Below are 15,111 nucleotides of genomic sequence, written 5' to 3' on the forward strand. Positions count from 1 at the left end.
CTGGGCCGCAGTGCCTTCTGGGCTCTCCACCTCAGCTCTCCCCACTCTCACCCACCTTTCCCCCTCACCAACACCCCAGAGTCACAGCCTAGCTGTTGGTGCTGTGCAGGAACCCCTGCCAGGGACTGTGCAAGGCCTTGGGCACCTTGACTCTGCCTCTGTACATTCGTGAACCAACACCAGGGCTGCAACAGCCTTCAAGCCCCTCCTGTCAGCCACATATGGTTTACAAATGTGGCCCATGTTCATTCCAGCTCATGTGCAGAGGGGCTAAGAAGCCTGTGGCGGTTGAGAGCTCCTTGCAAGCAGTCTACACACGGTGCCTTGTTTTTCATCATTCCAACCTTTATTGCCTCTGTTTAAAGGAAACTCCATCTTATACTGGAGAACTGAGAGGGTCGTAGACTTCAGGCCAGAAAGAAGCAGCCAGACAGTCAGAACTTGGAGAACCATGCCAGTCTCCTCTGGGTCCTGTTGCTCCATTCCAGTTCTCTTTGAATGACCCCCTATCCCCGGGGGCCACTGCCCGCACCCTTGGTCAATGGTGAGGACAAGAGGATGTGCGGCAGACTGTCAGCTCTTCTCTCACTGCACCTCCGCCGGGGAAGGCACTCCTGGGTTGGGGAGGCTGCCCAGGGCTGCAGTCCCAAAGCAGAGGGCTCAAGGGCTAGCGCTGGGACCCGTTGCCTGTCATAGCAACCTGTTCCTATTGCCCTGGGCAACTTACCTAACCATACCAGGCGTCACTTTTAAAAACGAGGGCAGTAATAGCACTGACCTCATAGGTTTGCCACAACAACTAGAGGAGAACGTGGACTTTAAGTCCCCCATGGTGCCTGCCCATGAGCAGGAATCACTAAATAAAGAGTAAGCTGGGCCAGGCGTGGTGGCTCCTTCCTATAATCCCAGCATTTGGGGGAGACTGAGGTAGGAGGATCACTTGAGGCTAGGAGTTCAAGACCAGCCTGGGTAAGATAGCGAGATGCCACCTCTACAAACTTAAAAAAAAAAAAACTTAGCCCAGCATGGTAGCATGCACCTGTAGTCCCAACTGCTTGGGAGGCTGAGGTAGGAGGATGGCTTGAGCCCAGGAGTTCAAGGTTACATTGAGCTATGATCGTGCTACTGCACTCCAGCCTGAGTGACAGAATGAGACCCTGTCTCTTAAAAAAAAAAAAGAAAGATGAAGCCATTTTTCAAAACTGTTCCCAAAATCACTTGAGTGAGTCCAGCTCCTGAGTTTCCTTTGTTGGCTGATGAATGGAAGATTTACAGTCCTGCTGAGCCAGGTGCAGGTTCGTTCCTTCAACTGATGTTGAGCATCCACTGTACATCAGACACTGTTTTAGGTATCGGGGATTTAGCCTTGAACAAAACAGAATGAAATGCCCTATCTTCTTGGAGCTTCTGACTCAGGAATTTCAGCAGGAGTCAGAAAAAGGGGTGGTTTCTGATACAGGCATTGTATCAGAGCATACATGTGACCATGGGTCAGGGTCTCCCGCTTACAGGGGGCCTGCCTGGACCTTGGTACATCATCTGTTACCTTCACGGTACAGGTATTGTCAGCCCTGGTTTGCAGATGAGGCAGCTAAGGCTCAAAGAAGTTTAAGAAACATGCCCCAAGTCACTCAGTAATGACAGAGATAGGATTCAAACCCAGGTCCTCCTGACTCCTAAACTGTGAGTCGAGTCACTGCAGCTCCTCCATTCCCTGGGTGGGTTTCAGCCATGGGCCATTCATCGGACCTAGCTGCAGGTCGGCCATGGGGAGACTCCGAGGAGACTGAGGCACATGGCCCCATCGCTGCAAAGTGTCCAATTCTGAGAAGACACCTACATGCCTCAGTGTTGCAGAGGCCAGTGCCAGGACAGTGGTGCAGACTTTGGAGCTCAGAGGAGGAGAAAGGAATTCTACCTGGGGGTCTAGAGCAAAACCTACCCCAGGAGATAACACTGGAGCTGAGCTCTGAAGAATAGCTGGGGTTTTTGCAGAGAAATAGTGAAGTAAAGGGATTCTAGAGGGTAGACTTAGCCAAACAAAGCCCTAAAGACAAAAAGGCAGATGATAGATCTGGGGACTGGCTGTCCTTTGTGATTGGAACCTAAGGGTGGGTGTGGAACCCACAGGGGTTTTGTAGGGGAAGATGCATCATTACATCAAATTCAGAGGAACTTGAGCGCCAGAATGAATTTGTCCTTTGTCTTGGGGCACTGGGGAGCCAGGGAGGGTTTGCAAGCCCAGGAGAGCTATGCTTTAGAGGTCCATCGGCTTTTTGGAGTTTACTCTCTGGCCAACTCTGAACAGTGGACAGGACAGTGGAAAGAGATCCACCCTGAAGGAACACATTTATCTCATCCAAGCACCTTCTCCACATGAAATTTCTGTGAGTTAGGGGCAGAGAAAAATAAATCCCAGGCGCAGCACCCACAGCACCCAGGCTGACTGAGAAGAGTGGTGTGGATGCCCCCTGAGCTACAGGAGATGTACTGAGGGCTGGGAGCCACCAAGCGGGAGACGATAATTCTCTGCAAGTGGGATCAGGGTAAGCTTTGTGGAGGAGGTGGCGTTTGTGCCAGACCTTTTCTAGACATCATTCAGATGGAGCAGAAGGGCAGTAATTCCAGGCCTAGAAGTAGGAAGTGCACAGCAGGGAGGCCAGATGAGTGAGGCCCAGCTCCTGCCAGACCAGCAGCCCTCAGGTATTCTTGTGGGGAATGAAGACCCAAGGGTGGGGTGAGCCTGACCTTGCAGGCCTGCAGTCCTGGGCTTGACCCTCACCCTGCTATTTGGCTTTGAGACCCTGGAGGAGTTCCTCCTACCACTCCTCTGGACCGCCGTTCCTCACCCATTACCCACGTGGCAGGGCCAGTAGGAGGGATAGAGCTAAGCTAGGTGTCTTGGATGCTGTCTTCTGTTGTTGGCAGTGACCACACTTTAGGACTGATTGGTGTAAAATCTGTCATACAAGCAGAAAGGGGACCAATCCAGATGGGAGGGCCAGGAAAGCTTCCTAGAAGCAAGGCACTTGAGCTGGGTCTCAAGGAATGAGTCCTGCCACCATGGCAGAACTTTTGGAAAGACATTGACCAGGCTCTCTCTCCCATCAACCACCAGGGTCTGGTCCCCATCATTGGAACCAAAGTCAGAAGGGCTCCCAGAGCCTCAACCTGCACAGCTCTGAGTCTTACTTTCCTCCTTCAGATTCCAACTTCAATTTTTAATTGCCCATAGGTGAAATTAATTAGGTTCTGTATTCTAATGATTCACGGGGGTAGCATATTTTTTCTCTAAATGCAGATCTTCTTTTGAAGGATTGTGTCTTTATCTTTTGCAGAAAAATCACTAAATTAAAAGAATTGCCATGTTAAATTGCAGATTAAGGAGAAACGTAATTAGAAGGAATGAGAGCAGTTGTGTTTGGTGCTTTTGTTCTTAACATTTTTTTTCTTAGGCTGCCGAATCACTGCACTTGGAGTTTGTATGTTTGTATTTTAGGTGAAATGATTTGCCTAATTAAGCCTGTCAGTCATCACCACCTGTTCTCTCTAAGATATATGGCTATATTATTAAGCTTGCCAGCAAATGTATAAATTATTTCAGTGGGGAATTACATTGTTGACTAGGACGTTACTAGTTTTTATCCAGTTTATCTGGTATGAAACCAATTTTTTTTTCCCAATAAAGCTAAACAGCAGTTCATTAAGTTTCTTCATTTAATCACTTATTGAGCACCTGTTATGTTGCTGGTAATGGGCTAGGTATGGGGGAAGGGGCACATGATACAGCCGCTACCCTCAGGGGGCTCACCGGGAGCCAGGAAGGACATGCAGTTAGGGTGCTAAGATCAAGGTGAGTCTTGGGAGAGGTGAGGTCCAGGAAGGCTTCCTGAAATAGGTGACCTCTGGAGGGTAAGTGGTATCAGTGAGGTGAAGAGATTGGTGGACCTGAGGCTGGACAAGCAGCCGGGTCCTAGAGAGCCTTTTGGGTTGTGCCGAAAAGCTTGGGCTCCCTCCACAATCATGTTCTGTGCTCCATGCCTCTCTGCTCACCTTCTGTGTCGGGATGTCGATTGTAGAGATTTCTATTGGCAGAAATCCCCCAATCCTGATTTTAGCCAGTGGAGCCCCAGGATGTCAGGAGTGAAAGTGACTTATAATTCATCTGGTCCCTCGGTCTCCTGAGCCTGTGGCAAAACTAAGCCTAGAACCTCACTTCCAGCTTAGTCCCCTTCCTATGCCAGGCCAAGCCGCTGCCCTTCAACGCTGGCAGCCCTGTGGGCCAGGATGCCTGCTGAGTTGTATCCTCTCTATTCCTGACAACCAGAAAGTTAGCAGCAGGGAGGCATCATGGAGAAGTGCAGGCTGGTCCCATGCTCCCTGACCACATCCCCTTCTGTGCCCATCCCAATGGGGGCATCACCCTCCCCCAAGCCAGAAATCTGGGCATCAGACAGCAGTCATCCCGGACTCACTCCCACAAGTAGTCAAGCTTCTACATCCCTCCCGTCATTGAGGGGGTCAGCCTCCATCATCTTTCCCTGACTGGTCTTCCTGTCTTCAGGATTGACCCCAAACCCACCCTCCACCAGCACTCAGAGAGGTCTCTAAAGCCCATTCTCTGATTATCCCCATCCATAAGTTCAAGTCCAAGCTCTTTAGAAAGGGGCTCCAGGATGACATGGCCCCAATTTGTCTGTCTAGCCCCAGTGCTCTCCCCTGCCCAAGGTCACCCATGGAGGGCTCTGCAAAGTAGGGGCTCGGGTAAGAACCTGCTTCACCTCTTTCTCTCCTTCTCCCAACCCCCTGTCCAAGACCATATGTCCCATGATTGGTTGCCATCAGGGTGCCGTTATTCAGCCAGAACCCCACTGGGAGATCCAGGCTACTGGAAGGCCAGCGAGGGGTAGATGCTGGTGGTGATGTGTGTGCTAGTGCCCTAGCTCCAGGTTTTAGGCCACTATCACAAAAGCCCCCTTATTAGCTGATGGGAAAGGGCCTTCTCACTCTCCAGCCCCAGGACCTGTCCCCTGGGAAGGCCTTGAGGTCATTGCTGTCTGTGCGTAGTTGGACACAGGATGGAACTGTGGCCAGAAGGAAGGGCAGGAACCCCCAGCGAGTCCTCGTTCTGCCTCCTCTCCACACCACCAGCCCTGGCATCACGGAGCTGTGGCTGTCTCTAGGTTAAGGCATGGCCTCCATGCTGATTTCTGGAAGCTTAATTAGGGCCTTTGGTGAGTCTTCCTCTCGTAGGTAAGGCCAGCCCATCCTTCCAGCGCTTAGGTCAACAGCCTGTGGTCACCAGTAGTCCTCCTCCTCTGATGCTGCACTTCAGCCTGTGGTCACCAGTAGTCCTCCTCCTCTGATGCTGCACTTCAGCCTGTGGTCACCCGTAGTCCTCCTCCTCTCATGCTGCACTTTGCATGCACAGGCGAGTCCTGCCATCTCTGCCTGCAGAATGTGGCTGGATCTGACCACTGGCGGGCACTGCCTCGCTGCCCACCTGTGTGCCCATGTACACATGCTCTCTGTCCCTCTAATTAGCCAGCTGTACTTTCTAGAGCAGTTTCAGGTTCACAGCAAAATCAGACAGAGTCCAGAGTGTTCCCATACACCCCTTGCCTCCATCTCTTTTCAGCACAGCAATCCTGTAAGGAAGCGCCCGGTCAGAACGGCTCTCCACGTCTCTCAGAACAAAGCCAGAGTCCTTCCCAAGACTAGGAAGCCCAGCTTCCTTCCCAACTCCCTTCCAATCACTCTGGGTCATTTTGTGTCTCACTCTAGGCACAGTCCCACCCCAGGGCCCTTGAACTTGTTCTTCCTTCTGCCTGGAGTGTCCTTCCTACAGATGTTCCTCCCTCCCTTCAGATATTTATTCAGATGTCACCTTTGGAGAGGGCTTTCCTGCTCTGCTGTATTTTTCTCAGTGGCACTTGTCACCAGCCACTGATAGGCAGATTGATTTATTGCCTGTCTCTCCTCACGAGGACCCTGTGCTCCATAAGGCAGGTATCTCTGTCTGTTGTGCCCACCACTATTTTCCCAGCCTTGAATTGTGCCTAGTACATGTGGATAAGTGGTTAGGAGCGTCATCGCGGGTGGACTACCTGCCGGTGTCACTGCTGGGTAGCAGGCTGGCCACACGCTCAGCACAGTCCGGAAAGTGGGTGGGTCCGGTGTCTCTGGAGCCTTCTGTTGGCAAGAGCCTCCCTTCCCACTGTTTTCCAAAGTGGTTAATGGAGAAAGAGTGTCTTAGAGGGACAGAAATGCCCCACAGTCCCTGATAGGGAAGATGGTTCAGTGGCTGAGATGTAGAACAGGTTCATCACGCTCCTCAGTTTCAGCAGACAGCACGTTACCCCGCCAGTGCTGAGGTTTCTCCAGGACCTTCTGTGAGCATGGGGGTTGATTTTCGTGAGTCTGGCCGGGCTTGGAGGATAGCTTGCCACAATCACGCTTGCTGGTTAGAGGACAGGTTTACGCCTTTGTGTGGCACAGCCAGGGACATGTTTGTGAGCCTGCAGCTGGCCTCGGCTTCAGGAACCTTCCTCTGCAGGCTCTGGCCTTGTTTCTTAGGCACCCTCTGTGTGTCAGGCGCTGGAGTATCCTCTCATCTGACCTTCACAGCAGCCTGGGGACTCAAAGAGGTTCAATAGCGTAGCCAAGGCTCGCAGCTAATCATTGGCAGGCTTAGGAGAGGAACTCAGGTTGGTTCAGTTGCTTCTGTGAGGTGACTAGTACTGTGTGTGCATTGAGCAGACACAATAAGTGTGATTTATAATAACAGCACAGACTACCTTCCACAGGTACAGGCACAGTGCTAAGATTTCTAGGTGTGTCACCTGCTTTAATCCCCATGAGATGGGTGCTGTCATTATCCCTGTTTTTCAGAGAAGGAAACAGGCCCAGCTGGATAACTGGCAAGGTGGTCTCCAGGAACCCTCTGGCAACTCCAGTTTTAGCTCAGCGCTTTCTACTCTTTGTGGTGTCTCCAGGGTCTCCCTCAAGGAGCATCCTCCCCCAGCCTGTGGGGGTGAACGATGCTCCCACAGGCCCAGGGCGGGGAGAAGAGCATGTGGAATGGCCCTTCCTGTGCTATGGGCACTGCTCTAGGCTCACCTGGGCGCTGGGTCCTGGGCCCATGCGGGGAATCTGAATACAGGGGATGTAGCATGACCCCTAAGTGGCACTCTGTAGGAGTATCCCAGGGAAAGGGGCAGATGTGGCCAGTATGGCCTGAGGTGGGATGAGAAGAGGAGAGGAGCCACTTGGAGGCAGATTTTTGGCCCAATACAAGCAACAGCTTTTTCCCCTGAGAACTGTCCAGAGGACAGAGCTCCCCCAAGGCAGTGCCATGCCCCCCACTAGAGGCCGCAGAGAGGTTCCTGTGGGGGTAAGGCTGAGCTCAGTGGCCTCTGGAGGCTCAGCCAGCCCCTCACACGCACCACTGGGCTGTGACCACATGGGTGTCCTGTCTTAGGAAGCCAAAATCTTTTGTGCCATGTTATGTCATTGCTTGCAACCCTTCCTCCTGCAGGTTGTAAAGTGCCAACTAGAGCAGCTAAACGTTACCCTTCTGTGTGTCACAGTAGCTCCCTGGGCTGAACTCTGCTAACCCTGCACTTTCTGTCTCTCCCCACAGCACAGTTTAATGGCAACGAGAAGCGGCAGTCATCCCCCTCACCTTTGCGGGACCGGCGGCGCCAGCTTCGTGCCCCTGGAGGGGGCTTTAAGCCTATCAAACATGGGAGCCCCGAGTTCTGCGGGATCCTAGGAGAAAGGGTGGATCCTGCCGTCCCCCTGGAGAAGCAAATGTAAGTTCTTGGGAGCAAAGCCCAACCTCACCTCCCAGTTCACCTAGTTTTTGCCCTCTCTTTCATGTCATCTTCTTTTAAAAATCCACAGACTGGGCCGGGCGTGGTGGCTCACACCTGTAATCCCAGCACTTTGGGAGGCCAAGGTGGGTGGATCACTTGCCTAGGAGTTCAAGACCAGCCTGGACAACATAGTGAGAGCCTGTCTCTACAAAAAAAAGAAAAAAAATACAAAAATTAGCCAGGTATGATGGCATGCACCTGTAGTTCCAGCTACTTAGGAGACTGAGGCAGGAGACTGAATTGAGGCCAGGAGGTTGAGGCTGTGTTGATCTGTGATCACACTACTGCAATTGAGCCTGGGCAACAGAGCGAGACCCTGTCTCAAAAAAAAAATAAATAAATAAATTCCCAGACTGAGGCATGCTAGAACTCCATGGGCCTTCTAGTCTGCCCCTACCTCCCACTCTGTGTATACATGGGCAGGTTAAGGCTCTTGGAAGGTTGAGGCTCCCACCCAGCCAGTGGTAGGCCCAGGATTAGAACACATACCTCCTGGCTTCTAGCCCTGAAGTTTTTCTCTCCACACTGTGTTGCCACCCTTACCTTCAATGGCAGGAGGGACTGCAAAAGAGTACAGGGTGCACTCCTCCTTTTTACATCCTAGTTTCTCATTTCATCATGCAGCAAATAAGTCCTTGGAAAAACTAAATATAAACTAAATCCTTTCCCCTAAGTGTAAAACTATGTGTAAATTATATTTATTTTCTAGCTACAGTCGTGTTCTTGCTCCATGTCTGCTTGATACTATTAGAGTTGGGCGAGGCCTTTCCACTCTTGATGCGGGTTTTCCCAGCCCCTTTGCCCGGAGATTTCCCACCTCCAGTCAGTGGCCAAGTCCCATCCATGCTGCCCCCAAGGTCCCACATCCCTTTCCGTTCTTGCTGCCGCCTAGCACTGTGCAGGGCCGGGCCCTTTATTGCCCCTCCTCTTGGCCATGGTTATCATCTCCCTGCTCTGCCAAATCATCCCTGGGTGCAGGTTCCTGCTCTGCTCTGAAACCTTCAGTGGCTCCACATTACCTCCAGGATAAAGTCCCACCTCCCTAGCCTGCCATTCATTCTGTGAATTGTCCGCAAACTATGTTTTCAGTTTCTAACCGTGTCTCGTAACTGGACTAGAATGAGCTTCTCCAGGAACTTGACAAAGCAGGTGCAAGACTTGTGCTGGTGTCCTCAGGTGTCTTGTCTGCTTAAACAAGCAAATGTGCAATAAAGGGTTGTCAGCCCATTGCCTAGATGAGAACATCAGGGCCCAGAGTGGTGCAGAGCCTTGGCAAGGACTCATGGCTCAGAGTGCCCCCAACCTCATGACCCAGACCCCACCCTCTCCCCTCCCCTCTCCTCCACTTACTCTTTGCTCATTCCCACCCTTTGCCTGGTATGGAGTAGGCACACATAAGGCCACAAGACTCGCTGACAACCACACATGGTTTGTGAGCCTTCCCTGGTGTGTGTCACGTACTGTATATTTGTCTTGGGGATTCTGGTCTTGGCATGGCCGGCAGGGCATACCCTCACAGGAAATTCTCGCTTGGTGAGCAGGATGCAGGGTTTTCCGAATGACATCATATGCTGCCCTTTTAAGCAAGTGCTGTCACCTCTGGAGGCTTCTGCTACCTTTGTGAGTGCTCCACTCCTGTGGTACAGAGCACATCGGGTGTGGGGGGGTGGTGCTCCCAGCCGGTGCTGTGAATCATTTCTCACAGCCATGCAGATCGTCTGACAGGTTTTGCTTATTTCTGATCAAACTGTGCACTTTTAATCAACAAACTGTGACCCACAGATGTTCGGCGTGCGTCCTGACCAGCAGTGGCCAGGTCTGCCTGGGTCAGTCTGGGCCCAGCCTGCCCACTCCCACCCCCAGACTCAGCCTTCATCTCAAGGTGGCAGGGTTGGGCTCTCTTTCCTTTTCCATTCCCACTTGATGGGGCCCCCAGCCAAGTCCAGAGGCATGACTGGCTTTTTCTCCCCCATCGTCTCATCTCCCCACGATTAACTCCCCAAGATGAGTCAGAAGTCCTGAGTCATCACCCGATGGGTTTGCTTAAGGTAAAATCCCATTTCGGATAGAGCTTGATGACTCCAGTAAAGAGGATCACCTAGTCCCCCACCTGAACTGATGCTGTTCTAGAGTTCAGGAGGCGTCTTCCAGTCTGAACCTCTCCTCCACCCTAGCACAGAGGGAGGTAGGAGGGGAGACCGAGGCACTGGGGGTGTGCCCCAGGTCACACGGGGTGGCCATGGATGGGCAGGCACACATCTGCCTAGGTGCTCCTACCACCTGCCTTCCCTCCTGGGACAGCAGAAAGGTGCTCCAGTGCTCAGGGTCTGTCCCCACTGCCTCCTGGAGGCAGCCCCACCCGCACCCCTCTTCCTTCCTCCATCATTACCATCAGTATATGAATGTGTCCCAGTAACAAACTTTGCCAACATAAGTAAAAAAAAAAAACCTTGACTCAACATTCCTCTCAACTGCCCCTGCTGAGAACAGAAACTCCATGAGGGCAGGAACTTGTCTAGGTCACCACTGCATCCCCTGTGCCTAGAACAGTGCCCAGCACGTAACAGGTGCTGAATAAATAGCTGTTGCATGAATGAACAGTCTCCAAAGAGCTGCCAGCACTTCTCCCCTCTCTGTCACCTCCCCTTCTCTCTCACCCACCACAACCAGCCTCCTTTTTCTGCCCTGGTCCCCAGACGACCCCCTCTGTCCTCCGTGGCAGTCACCACAGTTGACCACTCTCCTTCTGGGCCTCTGGGCCTGGTGCTCCTCCTGCCTCCCTGGCCACTCTTCCATCTCCTCTGCTGGCTCCTTGCCTCTGCTTGACCTGAAGGTCTGACTTTCCAGGGCTCAGTCTCCAACTACGTGCTCTCCCTGGGTTGTCTCTCCCAGGATCCTGGTGGTGACTCACAGACATGTAGCATCAGCCCACACCTCTCCCAGAGCTCCTGACTCCTACGTCCAGTTGCTTCCTGGTATCTCCATTTGGCTGACAAGTGGGCATCTCAAACTTAATGTGTTCAAAACTGGGTTCCTGATCTTCTCCTCAAAACTTGCCCCTCCCCCAGCTTCCGCACCTCCATAAACGGTGTCACATCTAACTAGTTATGGTTCAAGCCACAAACCCGTCATCATCTTGATTCCTTTTTTTGCCGGACACCAGCATCTGTTGCTTTACCAAATTCTGCCAGTGCTCCCTCCTAAGTACCACCAGAATCCATTATTCCTCCATCTCCGCGGCCACCTGCCATGTGAACTACTTCACTAGCATCCTGACTTGTCTCCTCTGGCCCCTCCTCACGCCAACCTTACTGACTGTCTGTAAGATTTCCCAGGGCAAGTAACATCTCTTAAAACTCTTACTGCTGTGGATGAAATCAAACTTCTCCTCCTGGGCACAAGAACTGGGCCTACCTCCTGCCCGCTGCTCACAGTGCCTGGGTCATTCTTGCTGCCTTTCTGCTCTGTGAGCACTGCAAGCGCATTCCTACCTCAGGACCTTTGCACTTGCTGCCTGTTTTGCAGAGATGTTTTCTTTGGCTCTTCACGATTGGCTCCTTCTCATGTTCTCAGGCCACATGTCATCTCCTCAGGGTCCTCCCCTGCCCATTCATTTCTAAGCGGGCATTTCATCCAACCCCAGTCACTGCCTTATCATAACCCCAGGATGCCTGCATAACCCTTGTCACTATCTGGAATTGTTTCCTGTATCTCTCTGTTGACTCTTCCTCTCCCTTCATCAGCCCCGTGAGATCAAGGATATAGTGAGTGGTGAGTAAATACTGGATGAGCTCATGGGTATTGGCCGGGGTGAAGGACGATAGTTGAGTCTCCCTAATCCCCCTGGTTCTGACCTGACTGGCCAACCCCACGAGGTCCAGCCCATCCCTGAGATGACCTCCTGCCTGGATTCTCTTTCCAGGTGAAGCAAGGCCTACGTGGGCCCAACAGTTGGCTGTAGCCCCCCACGGGACCGCCCAGCCCAGCCTGACTCCTGGTCTCCAGCCTCCTGCTGACTGGCTGGCCAGTGCCGGCCCAGCCCCCAGATCCAGCACACTCTGCTCCTTCTCTCCTTTGTTCCTCAGCCCCTTGTCCCCTGCCCTTGCCTCTGTGTGGAGCAGTTGTGGAAGGGACTGGTAGCTTATCCTGTTAACCACCTGGGATTCCCCTTAACAAGAATCCAGAGGCCATGCCCCCATCTCAGAGCAGGGCTTGCTCCTGAGCTCAGGGAGGGTGGACGGCAGGCAACACTTCCCCAGAGACCACTTCTAGGCCTTTCCCTGAGGACGGCTCAGTTTCAAGTGGCTGGGACTTGTTTTCCTAGTAAAACGTTTTTGTCAGCCCACTGAGGGTGTGTTACACAGTGAAATCTCCCAGAGGACAGCCTTCCCAAACCTGTTAACTCTTACTTCCGAAGTCAATGCTGTCTTTGTTTCTCCTGATTACAGCCATGTAGCCTTTCTAAAGCATAACATGGACCTTCATGTCTCAGGAAATGTTTTACTTGTGGTGTTTTAATTGTGGCAACCCATGCATACCCCAACTTCATGTTCCTCTTTACATATTTCTCTGTACCTTTAGAAAGAAAGGGGTCTGTGGTTTGCATGCTCTTCCTGCCTTCTGCCTTGGGAAGTCTCCCCTCCGGATGTCCAGCTTGGTGGCCACCGCCTGGACCGTCCACTACTTGGCCGCATTCCCACTGGACAAGGACACTCACATTTACTCTCCAGTCCTTGACTTTAAAGTTGATTTTTTTTCTTAGGGTTTTAATTTTGCTGTGGCCACTGCTACTAACTGTTGAGCTCTGCCTCATGAGTGGCAGGAATTGCACGGGGATGGGCGGTTTGGGTTTTTCTCTGAGGAGAATGTCAGTGCCGGAACTCTCAGAGGCACGGTTTGCAGGACACTCTGAGACAGGCACCAGGAGGCAGCATTCCCACTTGCACCTGGAAATGTAATGTAAAATGCAGCCTCTGGATGGGCAGCGGCCTGCAACCATTGTAGGTGGGGATGTCACCACACAGTCTGTGAGGGCAATCTCTTTCTGCTAATGCTGCAGCTGCCGTCGGTTAAGACTCGCCCCACATCAGGCTCTACGTTGGCCCTTCCTGCGGGGCCACTTGTTACATTCCCACAACCCAAGAGAGGCTGGCATGATCCTCGCTTAATAGAAGCCGCCTGGTCAGTGGCTTTCCTGGCCAGCGGGCAGCAGAGCCACCATTCGGAGCAGCATCCATGTCTCTGTGGACAAAGCACACTCCAGCCACGGTACCGCCCCGTGCCTCTGCCTCTCCTGGCTGAGTCTCACCCCCTCCACTACCTCGCAGAGACCATCATGTAAACAGGAATGTATTTTGAGTGTGTCCACTCATGGGCAGTGAGGATCTTTATTCTTTCCCTGCAGTTTTACCGTCAGCTCTTCCAGTCATGAAAATCAGTGAGCCAGACATGGCGGTGCGTGCCTATAGGCCCACTACTTGGGAGGCCGAGGCAGGAGGATCCCTTGAGCCCAGGAGTTTAAGGCTGCAGTGAGCCGTGATCACACCACTACACTTCAGTCAGGGCAGTAGAGTGAAAACCTGTCTCTAAAAACCAAAAAAAAAGGAAACACACACACACACAAGGAAAATCAGGCCAGATGCAATGGCTCACGCCTGTAATCCTGACACTTTGGGAGGTGGGGTGGGAGGATCACTTGAGCTCAGGAATTCGAGATTAGCCTGGGCAACATAGTAAGACCCTGTCTCTAGAAAAGATTTTAAAATAGCCAGGCATGGTGGCACGCACCTGTAGTCCCAGCTACTCTGGAGGCTGGGGGTCGGGGGGATTGCTTGAGTCCTGGAGTTTGAGGCAGCAGTGAGCTATTATTGCGCCACGGCACTCCAGCCTGGGTGACAGGGTGAGACCGTGTCTCAAAAAAAAGAAAGAAAAGCATTGCTCCCATTTCCTCCTCTGATGGGAGATGGGGGATGAGTCGGGCCCTCTGCACGGCACTCCTCCCCTCAGATTCTGCCGCCTGCCCTCCTCTGGCATGCATGGCATCTGGGAGCAGTAATGCTGGGATTCCCACATGCCCAAGTGGTGCTAGAGCCGTCTGGCAGGAGCATGGACAGCTACCTCCCTGCCCACCATCCATGTCTGCACACATCCCTGAGTCAGAGCGTGGCCCTCCCATCAGCACCCTCTGATGGTTTCCATGTTGCTCAAACAGAGAAAAGCCCCTGCTGCAGCTCCATTTCGGGACCTCTTGCACACCCCTTCCCCTTGCTGCTTCTGTCCATGCTGGCCCTTAGCTGTTTCCAGAACACGCTAGGCAGCCTTCTGCCTTGGCCTTCACTGATTTGTCTACCAAGAAAGCTCCTCTCTGGCTTCCCTCCTTGCCTCCTGCAGGTCTGCACTGAAATGTCACTTTTTTTTCTTTCTTCTTTTTTTTTTTGTTTTCTTTTTTCTTTTTCTTTTTTTTTTTTTTTTTTGAGATGGAGTCTTGCTGTGTCTTCCAGGCTGGAGTGCAGTGGCGTGATCTTAACTCACTGCAACCTCCGCCTCCCAGGTTCAAGTGATTCTCCAGTCTCAGCCTCCTGAGTAGCTGGGATTACAGGCGCCCACCACCACGCCCGGCTAATTTTTCTATTTTTAGTAGAGATGGGGTTTCGCCATGTTGGCCAGGCTGGTTTTGAACTCCTGACCTCAGGTGATCCACCTGCCTTGGCCTCTCAAAGCGCTGGGATTACAGGCGTGAGCCACCTCACCTTGAGAAGGCTTCCCTGGCCACCCTGCCTGAAATAGTCCCTCACCAGCCCCCAGCTCCATGAGCCTATGCCACTTCATCTCCATGATGCCTGTCCTCACACTGTGCTCTGTGATGACTTGAGTGTCTGTGGCCTGACTCCCTGCACCAGAGCATAAGCTTCCCGTGAAAAGAGACTGGGTTTTGTTCACTGTGCTCTCCCCAGGACCCGGCAGCAGCAGGCGGGCAGTGGGTACCCATGGAATGAACCAGTGCATGCCTGCTTGTATAGGGAGGCTCTCTGCGGGTGCTGAGTCTCCCAAGGCAGGTCAGGGCCATGGGAATCCCATCGCGCTGGGCTCTGACCACTCTCTGCCCTCTCCACAGATGGTATCACGGAGCCATCAGCAGAGGAGACGCCGAGAACCTGCTGCGACTCTGCAAGGAGTGTAGCTACCTTGTCCGGAACAGCCAGACCAGCAAGCATGACTACTCCCTCTCCCTGAG

The 15,111-nt window shown here is 52.6% G+C and overlaps 1 protein-coding gene across 1 annotated transcript in view; it reads left to right on the plus strand.

Annotated features, from left to right (window-relative positions):
• The window catches only part of SHB (SH2 domain containing adaptor protein B), a 151,830-nt gene that overhangs the window by 105,331 nt on the left and 31,388 nt on the right, over positions 1-15,111 (plus strand). The window contains exons 4-5 of the mRNA XM_055351525.2: positions 7,643-7,814; positions 14,992-15,111. Coding sequence (XP_055207500.2) covers positions 7,643-7,814; positions 14,992-15,111 — 292 coding nt within the window. The remainder of the gene's footprint in view (positions 1-7,642; positions 7,815-14,991) is intronic.

Source organism: Gorilla gorilla, chromosome 13 (genome assembly GCF_029281585.2).
Source record: "Gorilla gorilla gorilla isolate KB3781 chromosome 13, NHGRI_mGorGor1-v2.1_pri, whole genome shotgun sequence".
In the NCBI taxonomy this organism is placed as follows: domain Eukaryota; kingdom Metazoa; phylum Chordata; class Mammalia; order Primates; family Hominidae; genus Gorilla; species Gorilla gorilla.